This window comes from Pristiophorus japonicus, chromosome 15 (genome assembly GCF_044704955.1).
Source record: "Pristiophorus japonicus isolate sPriJap1 chromosome 15, sPriJap1.hap1, whole genome shotgun sequence".
Lineage (NCBI taxonomy): Eukaryota > Metazoa > Chordata > Chondrichthyes > Pristiophoridae > Pristiophorus > Pristiophorus japonicus.
In genome coordinates this window covers 134,257,326-134,277,026 of record NC_091991.1, presented here as the reverse complement: position 1 = coordinate 134,277,026, position 19,701 = coordinate 134,257,326, and the positions used below count along the sequence as shown (strand labels likewise).

The 19,701-nt window shown below is 41.7% G+C and overlaps 1 protein-coding gene across 4 annotated transcripts in view; it reads right to left on the bottom strand.

The window, feature by feature from the left end:
• Positions 1-19,055, bottom strand: part of LOC139281051 (meiosis regulator and mRNA stability factor 1) — a 64,458-nt gene extending 45,403 nt beyond the window's left edge. For 2 of the 4 annotated variants that reach the window (XM_070900945.1, XM_070900948.1), the window contains exons 1-6: positions 18,930-19,055; positions 7,401-7,616; positions 5,271-5,957; positions 2,409-2,571; positions 539-762; positions 31-148 (exon numbers count right to left, since the gene is read on the bottom strand). In XM_070900945.1, the coding sequence (XP_070757046.1) occupies positions 31-148; positions 539-762; positions 2,409-2,571; positions 5,271-5,957; positions 7,401-7,553 (1,345 nt within the window). In that variant the 5' untranslated portion in view covers positions 7,554-7,616; positions 18,930-19,055. Of the gene's footprint in view, positions 1-30; positions 149-538; positions 763-2,408; positions 2,572-5,270; positions 5,958-7,400; positions 7,617-18,305; positions 18,395-18,929 lie in introns of those variants that run through there. The other 2 variants (XM_070900946.1, XM_070900947.1) reach the window with 2 other exon arrangements.
• Positions 19,056-19,701: the final 646 nt, after the last annotated feature.

The following is a 19,701-nucleotide window of genomic DNA, read 5'->3' as shown; positions in this document are numbered from 1 at the left end:
TAAATGAGTTTTGTAGCACTGATTACTTACAGGACACCAAAACAATAGTGGACGGAGCGGTGTGAGTGTCAGCAAATCGCCTCAAACTCTGTCTAAGCTTGTCATCGGCTGCATTCTTTGCTGTTGCATTGATATGTGCAACTGTCACCTGCAACACAGAAGTGATAAAAAAAATACTAATTTTCAATCACAACCTCGGAGCTAAAAAGTACAAGTACTGTCTTATACACATAACCCAGGGAGTGAATCAAGAACTAAGTGGGTAATGTTAACCTAACCTACCCGACAGAAAACTGACATGATCAGGTCGGCCTGTTTTACACCCTGCCTAATTTTGAAGTCAATGGAATGTAAAATCGGGAGGTGTCCATTTGAATGCACAGGACATCACCATACATTTACTAGCCTTCCAAAAGTTTAAAATACAAGAAACATTCTTCACTCTTACACTTTTAAAAACTTTTATTGGCGAAGTGCCTATTTTAGAAAAAAAATTAACAGCACTTTGATTCAGGGGAAGGTTATACAGCTGTCTTACCTGGCAGTTGTTAAGTTCCTGGATAACTTCCTTGTTCTCCTTGCTAATATCACACACACACATGAATTCTGCCTCTCTGTGGCCTTGAAAAAATCGTTGACGGATTCGCTGTACTACTGCCATGGCTGATCGTCCTGTTGGGACGGAACAATTTTCTATGTCCCAAAACACCCCGATAGGAGGTAGATTCTCCTGCTGTCCTAATGTACCAATATCAGGTGATCCTGTAAAAATTCATCCAAGGATTAGAACCACTTTTTTTCAGTAACGGTTATGACTAACAATTAAAGCTGCATTCTCCTATAATTTTATTTTTAATTTAAAGATGCCGACTAAAATAACAAAAAATAGAACTGCTCATTAAAACATAACTGACACCCACTAATCAGGACATCAGAAAGCGTTTTGATATAAATAAGTGCAAAATTCATCAGAACATTATTGGTACAGTATACTAAGGAATAGAAAGCAAAGTAAATAGAATTCTGGGAGGGCATACAAAGGGAGCAAATAGCTTCTTTTCTGGAAGATATTTTAAAACCAGTTTTATTTACACAACTCAAGTTCTTCAAAAGGCTTTCAATTTGAAAGAAAGACTGTTTCTTATCCATTTAAAGGAATAATAAAAGGGATTTGACAGTTTTAATAGTTTATGGATTGTCAGTTTCCATTCTTTCAGCACCACAATCAGACTCCTGGAATTAAATCAACTTACAGACACTTGAATCTAACAGCAATTAGTTGTTGACCTTAAATTGCACTAACAATGAGCAAAATGGGCAGGGCTCATTGACATGTGGAAATTAAATCCACTGATGGATGGTTCAATAATTTATTCAAAGAAACGACTGATTTGACCCAATTTTGGAGGAACACATCTTAAAAAATACATATTCATAAATATGACAATGAATTACTAATCAATAAACTGATCTTTAAAATGCTGGTTTGTATATTTAAACAGGATATATTTTTAATTTAGAAACCTTAGTTGGTCAAACCTAAAACTTGTTTGTTAAGATAGAACATACTGAAAATTCAAACCAGAATGATCTGGTAGCTAACAGCAAATGCCTAATCTTCCATCAGTTTTGACTGACACTCCAACTTACTTATTTTGATTAGGCATGTTTATAGTTCTCAGTTGGGCTTAGAAGGAACACTATGCAGCAACATAACACTTCAACTCAGAAAAGAAAAATGGCTGGGTCAACACAAGCCCTAAAAGCACACCTCTTGCGAGCCACTCATGGACATTATTAACATTGCCCCCGCCACAAAAGTCTTCCACAGCCTGCTCCCATGATGGCTCAACTGATATCTGCACTGCCCAGTTTTAAGATCCCACGTTTGATCCCAGTCTATGCTGAGTTAGTTGAGCTCAGTCAGAGTGGCAGTCAGGGTGCTATAATTTCCCTGTGCAATTCTAAGCTGGGGAAAGGTGAGGAAACTGCACATATGTGGACATCAGCTGAAGAGAGGATTGGGTTTGGTTGTGATGCCTCCTTCTTGCTTGTGTCCCTTGCTTTCAAATGAAGAATCATCACTCAGTAACCACATGATTTGCTTCTTTTTGAAAAGTTTGGTTTCTTTGATGTAACTGACAAGTAAAGGTCTCTCCATATATAAAATCTTTATAGTCAGCTTGTAAATGATTCAACAATATGAGAGCACTGATCATAAGCAATGTAGCAGAGTCCACTAAAACCTGAAGTACTTTATCTGACTACCCCTACCCAAGAAATAAAATTATACAATTTGAGGGTGTAACTTTTCAATACAGATTTAACTAAAAATTTACAATGAATTTTCATTATTTTTAAAATTAAAAGCAGAAGTTAACATTAACAGGAAAGATGATCACACGTACCATACTTCTGTGGCTGGAGGCCCAAGTTTCCTGCTGTTACTATTGGTGTTTCTGCAGGTTGACCTTCAATTTGAACAGCACTGCACATAGATATGGGCACTGGAGCAGGAGGGGGAATATTTGGCCAAATCTTTGTAGCATCTATAACAGGACGTCTGGGTGGCTACAGCAAAGATTTAAAAAATACAAACTAGGGCAACCATTCAGATTACATACAAAGCAACCTATTTTAATTTTGAGAAATTCATGCAAAAGCAGCAAGTAAATTAACATGCAATAGATTTTCTTTGCGGCATAGACAATCCTGATTACACGATACTATGCAGATTTTCTGCTTTTACAATACAGGTGCAACATCCTGAATCCGGAACTCCGAAAACCGGAATTGTCCAAAAACCGGACATTTTGCGCATAGCTGATGGAGTCGTCCGGAAATATTGTCCGAAAACCAGATATTTTTGAGGCAAAACCCAAAATCTGGCATGGATTTAGTCAAGGATTTCAGATTTCAGACAAGAAAATCAAGTCTGAAATCCTCAACCGAATCCATACTGGATTTCAGGTTTTGCCGGATTTCAGAACTTGCCACTCAAAACCCAGCATGGATTCGGTCGAGGATTTCAGACTATTGATTTTCTTGTCTGAAATTGGGAAAAACTCCAAAACTGACACAGATTACGTCCCAAGGATTCCGGACATTGTATCTGTACCTATAAAGTCATAAATCATACTTTTAAAAACAAATCAGTCCATATTTGAATATCTACGACAAATTCTTCTGTTTGCACGAACACATAATATCCTAAAATTATGTAGTGCATTTTAAAAATTTCAACAAATTAAGTAATATGGTGATGTATTTGTTGTGTATCTGTAAAGCATGCACTCCCATGTTCTGCCACCAGGGAGCTCATCCCTTGGGAGCACTGTATATAAGCCGGCCCCCAAGGCCTGTTCCTCACTCTGGAGTGTCTTATTAAAGACTGAGGTCACTGTTACTTTAACCTCCCTGTGTGCAGCCTCATCTGTGTTAGGAACACAAGAGTATTAAAACACAATAGCCCGGATTTTGCTATCATTACCCCTCTGAAACTGACCATAACTTCAAGATTTAGCGCATGCGCAGATAAACCTGAAGTTATGGTCAGCCATTTACTGCTCCGCCACAGGCTGTGCTGTGGAACTCCCCATAGCTGGCAATCAGTGAAACTGACAATAACTTAAGCCTGTCTTACCTAATTACGATGTGGAACACCCCATTAAATATTAAGCCATGTTGGAATAGTGTAACTGAGGTTTTAATGGCGTACTGACTGCTGAACAATTGTTCTGGCCCTGAAAAACTAATTTTATTTGTGGTATGTTAAATTTCTCCATTTATGATAGACAATTACTAGATTTTTAAAAATTAGAAATGTTTTAAAATTTATTGATGATATTTCAGCTTCTACCTTAAACCCATGTGTATGCCCCAATCTTTATTTCGCTCTCTCTAAAAAGATTTAAACAGTGAATTGAATCAATGCTTTTTGTTTCCTGGTTTGCTGTGTGAGAATTCGTCAAGTAATTGGCTGCTTATACAGCTTAATGACATCATCACTGCTTTGCTCTGGGGATACCCTTTTGACAGCGCGACAATCAATTTCATGTCAAGAAACTTAACATTTTTGCCAGAGATCGCAAGATCTTTATGGACAGGTTTCTTCAAGGTCAGTGGCGATTGCCGTGGCTTCGCAGCTGATCGTAAATTTCGGGCCATTTGTTTTACAATGATTCAGCACAGTTCCTTGAACTCAGCTGAATATTTACAGATACAGTCAGTAGAAGTCAGGTATCTTCACATGAGTAAAGAAAAGCAAGACAGGTCACCACAGGTTACTCCTGCACATTTCTTAGCATCCAGTTTGAGTGATAAATGGTCAAAAGTAGTTTATCTGCACTACCTCCTGGCCATTGAGCACAATTAATTGTAACCAAAAAGGAAGGGGGGAATTAAAAAAAAAAGTCATACTCTAGGATGGTGCAGCAGATAAACGTGTGCTGTCATAGTGAGCCACACAGAAAAGCTCTCTTAGCTGATTTCAAAGTGCCAGCAGTCACTAAAATTAGCTCTAGTATTCCTGGACTATGAAGATTTTTTAAAAATCAACCTGCGTTCCTACTTGTGATCTCTGCCCAAAGATCCCTCCTGTAAAATGCACACATGTGGACATTATGATGAGGAGAGGATTAAGCTTAGGCACAATACTTCTCCATGGTTGAACAGCTTGCCATGACTACTCATCTGGGATAGTTACCTGGAGGGCTGTCAGCATCAGTGGAATTGTATGCCGACATCCATTTTAGAATTGAAAGGAATAATGGCAGGGGGGAAAGGTTTCACAAGGGTCACTTAATAGAGTGCACACATTGGAGAGGATAAGGGAAACAAATTATCAATCACAAGCCAGTGTTTCATTTATATGGCATTACAATTTTAAATATATTTATTTACGGATAGATAAGAATAGTGTTTTGGTCCAGACTTAACATTCAGGCAGTGACTCCTGTGGAATGCCAGATGATGTTAATGTTTTCTCAGTGACAACTGAGGCTGGAACTTAGAGGGTGAGGGTGTGTAGAAGAGCAAAAACAAGTGAAAATTGGGATTTGATTGGTTGTGAGGTTTTTGTGCACAATAGTATTGTTGGTGTGACTATATCATGATCATTTTCTGTACCATCACATTTTTCACATTTGCAACATCTTTTCTGACACAGTTGAGAGACACAAATGCATCATCAAAAACATTCCACTGGTTACCTATAGACGGCACAAATAAAGATTATTTAAAAATCAAATAAAAGGTCAAATTATACTAACCTTGTTCAAACAATCATCACAGTAATGTGAACCCTTCAGAAACACAGGTGCCATGTGCAAATGTAAAGAACTGGTGCAAACACGTTTAGGTAGCTCAGCTCCATTCACACGATCTTCCAAGTGCCCACTAACCCCACCTGTGAGCTCCGTGCAGGAAAAAAAACTGGATGCATTATAGCTCTGATGCATAGGAATTTGATGCAGCTTGTGGACACTGTCATGGAAAGGTTGCAGCTGTTTGAAGAGGCTTCCACAACAGGACAGATGCTGGGAAAGAGGTGGCTGAAGCTGACAACCAGAGACAGCATTCTCTACATAGGGACCAGGCAAGTGACATGGAGCCCCATCTAAATGGTCGTTAGCTATAGCCACCTTACATGACTTTGCCGAGTGGAAAGTAGGCCTCGAGCCTATTTGACATGTGACTGTTCCAGCGCTTGTGTGTTCTAAAGCTCCATTATTTACAGAGTGAATGCAACCACCACCCTTGTGAATTTGGAGGGAGCAAGAAGCCTCATTACCACAACGAGGGCAGCAGCTTACTTTAGTGCCAGTTGACTGCTGCTGTTGAAAGACCTGAATGTCAGAAGGCAGGGCATTTGTAAAGAAATTAGAATTAACATGATGGGAGGGAGGTGGAAAATCCTTCAACTCGAACACAGGTTTGTTGCTCTCCATGTAATTTTTCTAGAAGAAAAAAGGAGAAAACATAGGATTAGTATCTAAACTTCAGGCACTATGCTATGGTACACAACTATTTCCTATTACAAAATATACACAAACTTCCGTAATCTTTCATACATCAGTTTTAGAATTTGCATTTAAGGAATAATATAATCACATTCTTTCATATGAGCAAAGATTGTTACAAAAGAACTCACAGACAGAAAGAGGAAAAGTATTAAGGCTTACAATATTATGGAAATTAGTGTCTAATTTGATATATACATTATACAATACTTCACCATTTAAAGTAACATTTATGATGCAGTATCTGTACAAATATAATGAAACAAAGATAAGAGCTGAGTTTCTCAATGGATTTTTTTCTTTGTTTGCTTTCAAGTTAGGCCAAAAAGTGTGCTTAATGCCTTCCAGCAACATTGTACCAGAGAATGTGCCTCAGTGGGCAGTGGGGATGGGGGCAGGGGGGGGGGGGGGGAGTGGGGGGATAATTAAAGACAAATTTTACTAAAAAAAGAAATTAAAAGTTCCCACTTCCTCCGCAACCCCTCCCTCCACAGTCACAGCAATTATTAAAGCTCCATGACCTTCAAATTAAGAGTTCCGAATTCCTATTTTTTCACATTGCAGAAGCCCTGATTACATAAAATAATTACATTCATCACAATTGCTATATACAAATCACTTGTGTACATACATCGGTTTCCATGTTTAGATAGTAGTGCAGAGCCACTCAATAACTTGTGTAGGAATGCATTCCAAATAAAGCACCAGTTTCAAATTTCAGCTATTGTTCTACCTAGCAGATAACGCTACATGACAACTAACATTGCCAACTTCTATCACAACACCACCTCCAGATATTACATAGAATTCAGTGACCCACTGACTGAGATTAAGTCGACATCAGAAAATAAAAATAACTAAATAGTAGTCTCTAATTTCCTTAAAATTAGTCTATTGTGGCGAGGGATTCAATTATATTAAGTTCGTTACAAGTGGCAAATTTTATAAAAAGAATTGTTACAAGGTTACATAAATGGACAATGTCTCTGCTTCCATGAAGGAGAAAAATGACAATGACAAAGCTTCCTTGTCACCTCTGGAAATATTTTTGGAAGGTTACTGAATAACTGGATGTTCAATTAACACAGCTGACATTAAACATATTCGTCAGATGTTCAAAAAAACTTCAATGAAACAAAATGAAAATTATACTACTCAACGGTGCATCCATTACGTGGAAATAACATCAACTGTTTGCTATATTCGTACTAGAGTGCTCAACTTCAAAACACAATACCATGTGAAGAAAGCAGAAACATGTTACTTGTAAACTGAATCTGAAATCTTACTTATACCACTGATATACTTCATAAGCAAATGTGGTCGTTGTTACAATGTATGGTAATGGAGTAAAGGTAATAGGTTGCAATGAGAAATTACCGTTTTTCTATTAGGCGGCAATATCTGTTCAACCGTTGAAAAGCAATTGGAGATTTTCCAGAGCCAGGGTTTAGAAATGTCACCATCATCATCTGGTTGATTCAGCCATCCAACAGGCCTATTGGAATTCTCCTTTCTGTTGCCATCCATCATAAAGCCTTACATACTTCCTCAGCATCCTTTCATCTGTCCTTCCTTTCATTCTTCCTTCCTGTACTTAAAAAATGTAAGCACATTTTGTTCAGAAGGAAATTGTGAAGCAGCTGCATCAGGTTTTTTTTGCATTTAGCTTTACCCACCACTTTCATCTACGCAATACAAGTTTAGGAACTGCAATAGCAAAAGCACTATGGTGTCAAGTTTCCTGCTGCGCCTAGAACGTGTGACAAAAATGTACCTTGCAATTCTCGGGCTCCCTGAAAGTACCTTGGAGCTCGACGCAGCGCGCAGACATCAGCAGGGGGCGGATCCATAGAGTCCCGCCGATTCTGCAAGTGCAGGGGGGACGGGGCTAAGTCAAATGAGAGAACGTCGTGCCGGCAGCCCTGCGCATGCACGTTGGAGCGCGCACGCGCAGTAGCCCATAAACATTGGCACTCGGCCATTTTTAAAGTGCTGATTTGTCTCGTGGACCTCTGGAAAAGCTTGGGATTGAATTTTGTTGATTTATTTGGTGCCTGAAGGAGTGCTTTTAGCAGCACTGTTGAAGAAATCACTTGCTGAAATCAGTGAGTGCTGCTTTTCACTGCTAAACTTCCAGAACAGGTGCTGCATAGGTGCATGCAAAATAAGGACTGAGCTTTGAAAAATAAGAGTGTCAATTCAATACAGCAATGGAACAATGTCCACCAAGAACAAAGAATTTCTTGCATGAGGAAGTGGAGATATTAGTCAACGTCATTGAGCAGAAATGGCAGGAGCTAGATACCAGCAACAGAGGTCGCATAAAAGTGCCACCTAAAGAAATGAAGAAACGCTGGAACCAAGTTGCAGAAGATTACTGCGCAGTGGTGCATACCAGGAGATCTGGAAGTCAGTGTAAAAAGAAATGGCACGACCTTAGTCAAGTAGTTAGTCTAAGTAATATTTTCATTTTTTAATGTAATCGTAATTGTAATGTGACTATGTGTTTGTCCCACCCTGCAGAAAGACGCACTCAGTAAAAAGTTATCTTTTACTCTTTGCAGAAGAAATTGGCCCACAATAAAAGGGAAGCAACTCGAACAGGAGGAGGCAAGCCCAATCTGCATCCACTGACACCCTTGGAACAGAGGGTTGCTGCCATGATGAGTCGTACATGGAGAAAAGCAATCGGTACAGCACAAGCTGGGCCTGCACGCGAGGAAGAGGGTAAGTCCTGAAAATGCATCGTGGCCCTTTAACTCAACCTGCTGCTTGGCCTGCTATGTGTGAGAGTACTCATGCCACCCATCCTGCCCCCTCCCTTGTTGTTAAACATTTGACTGTTCTGATGTATTTTACAGAACATGATGATGATGATGATGATGCTGCCAATCCTGAGGATCCTGAAGATACAGAACAAGAACCAGTACAACCAGATGCGGACGATCCAGACTGGATGATGGCAGCGATGACTGAAATGTCTACAGGGGAGAGCTTCCAAATTAATGTTTATGAGCCCCCATTAAGGGGCACCAGAGTTTCAACCCCTTGCATAGGTTCTGGTTCCACCTTCCATGGTTTTGATTCCGATGTTGCGGGTCCCAGTGGTGCTGCTGGTGTAATGCAGCAGTTTACAGCCAGTGCACCACCGTCCGAGCCTGCGCCTCCCACTCGCATAGGTTCTGCTTCCACCTTCCATGGTTTTGATTCCGACATTGCAGGTCCCAGTGGTGCTGGTGATATAATGGAGCAGTTTACACCCATTCACCCACCATCCCAGCCTACGGCTCGCACTCGAGTGCTGCCGTCTGGAACACCGAGCATCCCATCGTCCCAGTCCATGCCTCTCACTCTAGTACTGCCGTCTGGAACACAAAGCGTCCCACCATCCCAGCCCGCGCCTCCCTGTGTAGTGGTGCCATTTGGAACACCGAGCGTCCCACCATCCCTGCCTCCCAATGTAGTAGTGCCACGAGGCAGACCCGGGCAGAGAAGGAGATTGGAGACACGCTTTCCTGAGATGCAGCGTGCAACAGATGCGGCTCAGGTTGTGGCATTGGGTATGGAGACCAATGAGCTTATCCGATCACTCATCAGTAGCATCAGTGCTGTGGGTGAAGAGGTGACGGTCCTGATGGGAGAAATAGTAGTAATGACACGGGAACTTAGGGAGGGAATGTCCGAGGGAGTGCAATCGATGGCACAGGCCGTCAGGGAGGGCATGCAAGTGACGGCACAAGCCCTCATGGAGATAGCTGCTGCAATAAGGGCACACAGCCCCGCCAATCAAATGACACCCCCATGAAGAAGTAAACATTCACTGAGATGTGGATGAGAGATGGTTGCAGCCTTTCTTTGCTGCTTTTGTTCTTGTTCTTGATGTAGCTGTAGTAGCGTTTTTCAAATTGAAATTGTTTTGTAAGTTTTGTAACTTTACAACTTATAAGAGATCTTAGGGTTTTTAAGTGATCTTATAGTGTAAATGCTCTCACATTTTGTATCTTATTTAATATTGCACCTAAAAAGTGATCCTGAAGTCTAAGTGATCTTAAGAGAGTGTAAGATTTTCCAATTTGAAATTGTTTTGTAACTTTACAAGTTTATAAGTGATCTTAAAGTTTTTAAGTGATCTTCAAGAGTCATATTAAAAAGTATGGTTTGATACAACAAATATTTTATTAAAGCGACGTTAACTTTTCAATAAAATATTTTTTCATTAAAACTGAATCATCTTCCATTAACACAACACAACGTAGGAACAACTCCAAAGAATAAACATGTCCATGCGCAACAGTGGTCGCAGAGCCCTCAGGCATCACTAATTGAATTGTTCACGGATGAACTGCTGGTGCAGGGCTCGAGCAATCGTTAAAGGAGCACGATGGACGGCCCTCCTCCAACCTCGTGCTCCGGCATCAGGCACTTGCATGCTTTCCTGATCGTCGTCATCATCCTCATCCTGCTCTTCCAAAATGCTATCATCAGGCACTGGACCCTCACCTGGGTCTTCTGGTTCCACTACCAGCTCATGCTGCCTCATAATGGCTAAGTTATGGAGCATGCAGCACACAACAGTGAAGTGACCGACAATCTGAGGAGGGTATTGCAAGTGGCCTCCGGAATGGTCCAGGCATCGGAAACGCTGTTTCAAATTGCCAATGGTCCTCTCAATGATGCTGCATGTCGCAATGTGCGCCATGTTGTATTGACCGTGTCACGCGGAGGGGCGTCATGAGCCAGGTGGTCAGGCCGTACCCTTTGTCTCCCAATAGCCAGCTCTGCCCTTCTGGCTGCTGCTCAAACATGTCAGATATAACACTGTCGCGTAGGATGAACGCATCATGGGTGCTGCCAGGGTATCTCGCATCGTCTGACATGATGCGCTGCTTGTAGTCACACACGAGCTGCACATTGATGGGAGTGGAAACCTTTTCTATTCCTGTACTGCTCGGAATCCTCCACAGGTGCTCGCAAGGCTAGGTGGGTACAATCAATGCAGCCCTGTACCTTTGGGAAGCCAGCAATCCTGAAGAAGCCCACAGCCCTCTCATGGGTCGCTTGTGCGGTCATTGGGAAATTGATGAAGTCATTCCTCCGCGCATACAATGCAGCCGTGACCTGGTGAAAGCAGGCATGTATTGCACGTTGAGAGATGGCGCACACATCTCCAGTTGTAGCCTGAAACAATCCCGAGGCAAAGAAGGCAAGTGCAGCTTTTACCTTCACTTCAACAGACAAGGCAGTTGGCGTTCTGCTTCTGGGCTGCAAATTTGCTCTCAGCATATCACAGATCTCAACGACAACTTCTCTGCGGAAACGCAGCCCTTTGACACAATCAGCTTCGCTCATGTCCAGGTACGAGCGCCTGGCTCAATACTGCCAACATGGGTAAGGTCTCCTGTCCATCAGCCTAGGGGCTATGACGTTCCTGGTGCGGTGAGCTCTAATCAATTCTCTCCTATGCAGTGAATTGTTGGCGAACCATTGCATAATCCGTGGTGTTGACAATGCAGCACCCATTCTGCAATTACAAATTTAATTTTCAAACTGGCTATCTGGCTGCCTCTCCCTGTCCCCTGGTCGAATGGCCTCAGCTTTCCTCGCAGCTCGAAGGCTGCTTGCTGTGTCTTCGGCTGCCGTCAGCCACTGCCGCCGCCCCTATCCCGTGGCCGAATGGCCTCAGCTTCCCTCGCAGCTCGAAGGCTGCTTGCTGTTCCTTCGGCTGCCGTCGAGCCACTGACGCCCCTGTTAAATACATGGAAGGCCTGCCTGAAGCACCGCAGCTCGAAGGCTCCTGCTGCTTCACTCAGGTAGGAATATTCAATATTTTGTCTTTGCTTTGTTTATAATTTTTTAGTTAGGATGGCTCTTTATTTGTACAAGTAAGACTGTTGAATGCTTGTAGAATTTAATTACTTCCCTTCCCTGCCCTCTCCCCCACCCCTCGTTCTCTACGCCTGATTTGTAAAGTGTAGGCAAGGTTTTTCTGAGCATACAAAAATCTACACTTACTCCATTCTAAGTTAGTTTGGAGTAAGTTTTCACTGTCTAAACTTTCAAAACAGGCGTAAGTGGCCGGACACGCCCCCTTTTGAAAAAAAATCTGTTCCAACGAAACCATTCTAACTGACTAGAACTGGAGCAAACTAAATGCCGAGAATTGCAATTTCTAAGATACTCCATTCTAAACCAGTTGCTCCAAAAAAATAGGAGCAACTCAGGCCGAAACTTGACCCTTATATGGTTAACTTCTTTACATGAGTATCAGTACCATAAGACAAATTGGTACTTGAACACTACACATGCACAAGCACACAGGAGTAGTGGTACAAATCAGAGTTGCTTCCTCCCACAGTCAGCAATACTGGGACTTTTGAGATAGTTCTGTCAACAATATGATATAGCTTTAGATGCAGATGTTAAGTAACTGCACAAATAAAGTTAGTGAGGCAGGGTGCAATGACATTATCATTTGAATTTGGGCCATCATCCCTTTTGTCTCGCTAATCCCTCCTGTCTTCCACCCTATCACAGACCTTCCCTTTTGTTCTTTCTTCCCCTCCCCCTTTCAGTGCTTGTTAAGAATCTGTTCTTTCCAAACACTCTCCAGTTCTGACAAAGGGTCATCGACCTGAAACATTAACTCTGCTTTCTCTCCATAGATGCTGCCTGATCTTCTGAGATTTCCAGCATTTTCTGTTTTTATTCCAGATTCCAGCATCTGCAGTATTTTACTTTTGTAATTAATATCAGGTTTGAGACTGCACTCCCTAACATATAATCATTTTGTGAGCTTTATTCAATAGACATGAACAGGTCATACATTACTGCAGCTTGAGAAATCCCAGTTATCTTCCAACCTGGATCAATTCTATCTTGCCCGCTCCCAGGGCTATACTCACTGGAGCTGCTCATATCATCATTATTTAAGCACTAAAATCACAAGTATACATGAGTACTGGCACATTTGCTCCTAGCTGGATCATATCAAGGAAAGGGGAGGCAAAACTAAAACGAATAAATTATACCTCTGTCCAGAGAACACTCATTAAAACAAAGACTGTTCTTGGTCTCAGTTATCACGACCCTGACATCACATTCTGCAGCTGGCGTTTTAGACTACAGTCTGCTGATCCTTCAGTTCTGTGTTCCCTCAAGGTTTTATTTCAATCTAAACCAGTGACCTGTTGACCACAGATACTGGTAAGCAAAGGATTCAATCACTCAAATGCGTCTTTGCCTACTGTCAGCAACGAGGGGAAATACCTAGGTTTTTAGGCAACTTTAAAAATAATGTACTTTAACTTTTAATTAACTGCAGATATGATGCATTTACAGAGATAAAGTAGGTTGCACAATTAAAATCTCCAGATGTGTTGCTGCAGTTTTAATTAAAATTCTACACTTTGTGGGGAGTGACTGCTCAGACTACTTGACGTAATGATGCTTTCATCCTAGCAAGTAAATGTAGCCGTACCTCGGTGCGGGGCGTGTGGGCGGAATAACTTGTTGTTTTTAAAGATGACAGAAGAACTTTGAAAGGTTTGGAGAAAATATAGATGTAAAAAATGTAACCCAGGGAAGAACCAGCGCACCATGAAGAAAGATTGAACTACTTTGATACATCAGTTAAACTTCTGCCTGATCAAAAGGGTCATATGCACTTTTACTATCAATTAAGTTAAAGACTTAGCCAACAAATCATTAGGACCTGCTCCATTGCGATATAAATTACAAAATGGCTAACTATTCTGTCAGCCCATCATCCCTTTTGTCTCTCTAATCTCTCCTGTCTTCCACCCTATCACAGACCTTCCCTTTTGTTCTTTCCTCCCCTCCCCTTACAGTGCTTCTTAAGAATCTGTTCATTTCAAACATTTGCCAGTTCTGACAAAGGGTCATCGACCTAAAATGTTAACTCTGTTTCTCTCTCCACAGATGCTACCTGTTGTAATTCTGAAACTAGACTACTGCAAGGTTTGTAATAATTATGTTGCCAATTGTATTATCTTCGCATAAATAGAAGTTGCAAAATAAAGCAGTTGTTAAAATGTCAAACTGTGTCCTTTCAGTCCTCAACATCTTTAAGGTGACCTGAAAATGAAATGGTACTTCAACCAATGTTGCATTCTTGCCAATGTTCGAACTATGGCTGGATCTTTTTAATACAGTATTTGATGCAGAATTCAAGAGCAAAATTAGGCATCACAAATAAAACTGTAGATACAAATATAAATCTTGAGCAATTCAGATGCCATATCAGCAAACGTCTCCTCCCCTAGTGTAACGCAAGTTTAACAAGTGCAATAGAGATCGATGAATTAATCTCAATTGTGACAGATGGAACAAACTGCTCTGATTATCCAACAACTCACACTGCTTGATCTTCTCAACCATAGTTCACACTCCTTACTGACTGTTGATCCTCAAGCTACTCGGATCCAAGATTAAAGTGCATTTTTTTTAATATATAAAGCTCAAGTAAAATATACTAAAAATTGGTTGAAATGTTAACTCTGTTTCTCTCTTCACAGATGCTGCCTGGTCTGCTGAGTATTTCCAGCATTTTCTGCTTATATTTCAAGCACAAGGGGATCTGGCCAGATTAGGAAGATGGGTTGATGAGTGGTATATGGCATTTAATGTGAACAAATATATAAAGGTAGTAAGACTAGGGAAAGGAAATAAATGGAGGGATATAAACAAAATGACTAAGTGTCCATTTGGCTCAGTTGGTTACACTCTCTGTCAAAATATTGTAATTTCAAGCCGCACTCCAGACTTGAGCATATAATTTGTCCAGCTGAGGGAGCATTACATTATCAGAGGTGGCATCTTTTGAATGAGACATTAAACTGTGAGCTCATATGCCTGCTCATGTAGATGAAAAAAAAAATTCCACGACATGATTTGAAGAGGAGCAGTTCTTCCAGTGTCCTGGCCAACATTTCTCCCTCAACTAACACCACCAAAACAAATTGTCTAATAATTCCTTAATTTGCTGCTTGTGAGACCTTGATTGTGCACAAATTGTATGTCGTGATTGGCTGCTACATTTGCCCTCATAGCATTAATTGCACTTCAAAAGTAATGTGTTGGTTGTTAAGTGCTTTGGGATGTCCTCTGGCATGATAGGGCACAATATAAATACGAGTTATTTCTTTCTATGCCACAAGACAAATGAGTGGAGAAGGATTGGGAGGTACTGGTGGATAGCTCACTGAAACCAATGCAGGTGTAGCAGCAGTAAAGAAATCTAACTGGATGTAGAGATCTTTGGCCAAAGGGATCCCAGGTGGTAAGAGTGAATCTGTACAAGCACTGCTGCAACCATACTTGGTCTATTGTGTAGAAAAGTAAGGTTATCCAGGCACTGATAGCTAGCCAGGCATCTGAGCTATGAGGAGAGATTGAAGACCTTGAGATTATTTATTCTAAATGAGAAGTTTCAGGGGGGCATTATGCAAAGTTTTTAAGGAAATAGGTAAAATTGTCCCCCAATAATATATTCAAAATTGTCACATTATATAACCGGGGGACAAAGCTCAAGCTTGGGTCAGCTGTGGCTCAGTGGGTAGCACCCTCGCCTCTGAGTCAGAAGGCTGTGGGTTCAAGTCCCACTCCAGGGACCTAAGCACGCAAAAAAAAATCCAAGCCGGCACTCCGGTGTAGTGCTGAGGGAGCACTGCACTGTCGGAGGTGCTGTCTTTTGGATGAGACATTAAAACCAAGACCCTGTCTGCTCTCAAGTGGACGTAAAAGATCCCATGGCACTATTTTGAAGAAGAGCAGGGGAGTTATCCCCTGTGTCCTAGTTTAATATTGATCCCTCAAGCAACAAAACAAATTATCTGATCATTATCACATTGCTGTTCGTGGGAGCTTGCTTATGCGCAAATTGGCTGCCGCATTTCCCACATTACAACAGCGACTACGCTCCAAAAAGTACTTAATTGGCTGTAAAGCGCTTTGAGGCGTCTGGTGGTCGTGAAAGGCACTATAGAAATCTAAGTCTTTCTTTTAGAAGAGGGAAGGTGCGCAGACTAATTTATGCAGCAGGTGAGGAATGTGTGGAGTGAACTGCCCAAAGAGTTAGTGAAGGCAGATACCTGAGGGAAACATTTAAGAAAAAAATGGTTAGATATTTGAGGGAGTGGGCAATCCTGATCCGCTACTTTCCGATGATTCCAATGAAATGAAACTTCTTGTTCTCTTGCAGGGCCAATGATTCTAAACCACAGGTACTTTGACACTAGAACTCAAGCGAAAATAGAAAGGCTCTCAAGCAGAGAACTTCAATCTGCACTCTTCGGTTTGTGGTTCACCCGTGTGCGCGTGTATGTGTGTGTGTGTGTGTGTGTTCATTCTTCGTTGGAGGACCAACAGCAAGAGGCACTTTTGGAAAGGGAGATTTCCAACCTATTACTATGCATTCTTTTTACCTTGTTATTTTCTACTCATGTTGATTCTGGCTGCAGTTTTGAGATAAATATTCTGAGCAGATTTTCCTTCCTCGTCCGAATCTTAAGTTTATGAGTGACCCAGGTTTAGCGAACCAATGAAGAATAAAGAAATTAACGTGCTTGTTCTGATTCTAGACCTCTGAGCAATGGACTGTTTAGACAAACTGATTCTACCACAGAATGTGATTTAGCTAGGTACATGTCAAAACTCAGTTATATGTAATGATTCTGTATCATAGCAGCAAAAATGTTCTTAGTTCAATGGCCATTTGTTCACAAGACAGGATTATACTCAAAGACTCTCCAACTCCTGTAATACTGCCATCCTGCAATGTGAAATATTACCATCAAAGGGAAGACTGATACAGCAAACATTTGTGGAACACTAAAAGACCTGCTAGCTTTATACATTGCAAATACTGTATAACTGCAGCAAGTGTATGACAATATAAACCATTCAACCTTCCCTTTCACAGTGTTGAATATGAGAACATCTTGATTGTAAGTAATAGTATCGAAAAAAGAAAACCCCTCCCCTTTTATAGGGGGCACTGGGAAAATTTGATTTTAGCGCCCCAAAAAAATAATTTTAAAAAAAAGGGGCCTTGAAAATGTCTGCTGTGTCACCCAGGTCGGGTGGCATGGTCTTAATGTTTTAGGTAAACTCAAGAGTTTCAAGTCCCACTCCGGGGCCACGGTTTAATGTTTTTGTTTGCTCCAAAAGAGTTTCAAGTCCCACTCCAGAAACACAAAATCTCAGTGCAATGCTGAGGGAGTGTTGCACTGCTGAAGATGCCACTTTTCAGATGAGATGTTAAACTGAGTCTGTCTGCTCTCAGGAAGATGTAAAAGATCCCATGGCGCTATTTTGAAGAAGAGCAAGGGAGTTCTCCCCAGTGTCCTGGCTAATATTTATCCCTCAACCAACATCACAAAAACATACCGATGATGAGTATCTAGTCAATATTGCATTGCTGTGTGCAAAATACTAAATAAAGCACCATGTTTCCCTGTATGAAATTATTTAAAACTAAGCTTAATATTGCTTTAGTTTAGGGCAATGTACAAATACACAAGGATTTAATCTCATTTATGTGGCAAATTGTGGTTGCAGCCATCTATTACCACTCACTCAATTTACTTCCTTCACATACAAATTAGAATGTAGGCAGGTCTCTAATATATAATACATTTCCGTGTAAACAAAAGTCACATTTAGTTGGTATATTTTAAGGCAGTAACACATCTATTAGCTTCGATCGTGTTAATGGTTCACTCCAGTTATGACACAATTTGACACCCATTCAGACATTATAGCAACCTTGTTGCCTATTGTCAAATATAAATATCTGTACATGGTTCTGCCAACTTCAAGGTACTTTCCTGATCAGCAACTAGGGAGGCAGAGAGAAGGGAAATTGCTTCTGATTTTTCTGTCAATTACATCAAATACAAGCCACATGACATCTTTATATTTATTTTTTGGCAATCTTCTCTCCTTTTCCGAAAAAGCTAGTTCTTTGAAGTACAGTTCCAAAGGGACCCTGATACCTTCATCATTATTGATACATAAGCCTTGACAATGAGTGTTGGTAAGCTCTGGAACTACCTAAGGTATCACAGTTGAGCCTGATCATGTCCTCTTTAGAGGTAAACATACACTTCCAGCACAGGTCACTGGATAGTGATCAGAAGCGATAACCCTGGCCAATTTTCCTTCCCTAACCCGAGGGAAAATCTGCAAATTCAGCACACATTAGTGATCAAACCTAGGATGTTCCTCATTTGTATGGCTTGACAATTCATTAGTTGGACTTACCGACTGATCGAGAGCCCATCAGGCACCCGGCAAAACAAAAATCGTTTGCCAAAACACTTTGCAGCAAGACTGAATGTATTTAAGTGAAGTTGCTTTATAAATCAAACTTTGTAAGTATACCACTAAAAGCAAAACTCTACCGTACAGGGTTTCTTTTAAAAGCAAAAAAATTCTCCTGCCTAGTGCAATTAATTTCACAAGGGCAGAAAGATGGGAAACTGGCAAGATTTATTCCTGAGATCCAAGTTAGAAAAATAAATCATCGCCAATGAAAGAAAGGTGCAGTTTAAAAAGAAACAGCATCTTTTCAGTTAATGCAGTAAACAAAGCCACACGTGAGCTGATCGGCACCAGTCCCACCGGGCGCGGGAGGAATGGGGGAAGAGAAATGATACATTTAGCAACAGCCAGCCTTTGCTGGATCTACATTATTAAAATTAAAGACTGGAGGTAGGCCATCGCCTTTATGAACAGGCCTCTCAACGATCACCATCAGTCAAACCGAAAGCAAAATCTTTGACGCAGAAACATTTTGTTTCCCCATAATATACGAATTGATAGCCCGGCCCGTACACGCCTCTGTATTCTAACTATTTCGGCTCGGTGCGGGGGAAGGGGCTCTACCTGTTTCAGCCGCCTGACATTCTAGGGCCGGGCACTCGTTCCCCCGGGCCGAGCCGCTCGCCGCTCCTCGCTCTCCCCTGGTTATTGCTCTGAACAATCTGCCGCAAAGCGAGCTGCGGCCTCCCACCTTCCCCTCCCCCCGCGGCCAACGCCGCTCGGTCGCAAAAAGGTGCGCTTCCGGCCGGCTGGGGTTTCTCAACCCGGCTGGCAGGGGCCCTGGCGGCCGTTAGTTAGTTAGTGAGCGAGGGGAGCTGGTCTGTCGTGAGTTAGTGAGTGAGCGAGGGGAGCTGGTCTGTCGTTAGTTAATTAATTAGTTAGTGAGTGAGGGGAGCTGGTCTGTGGTTAGTTAGTTAGTGAGTGAGGGGAGCTGGTCTGTCGTTAGTTAGTGAGTGAGCGAGGGGAGCTGGTCTGTGGTTAGTTAATTAGGTAGTGAGTGAGGGGAGCTGGTCTGTGGTTAGTTAGTTAGTGAGCGAGGGGAGCTGGTCTGTCAGTTAGTGAGTGAGTGAGGGGAGCTGGTCTGTGGTTAGTTAGTGAGTGAGCGAGGGACGGGAGCTGGTCTGCAGTTCGTGAAGGAGTGAGGGGAGCTGGTCTGTGGTTAGCTAGTTAGTTAGTTCGTGAGTAAGCGAGGGGAGCTGCTCTGTAGTTAGTTTAGTTAGTGAGGGGCGCTAGTATGTGGGTAGTTAGTGAGTGAGGGCAGATGTTCTGTGGTTAGTTTAGTGAGTGAGGGGCGCTGGTCTGTGGTTAGTTTAGTGAGTGAGGGGCGCTGGTCTGT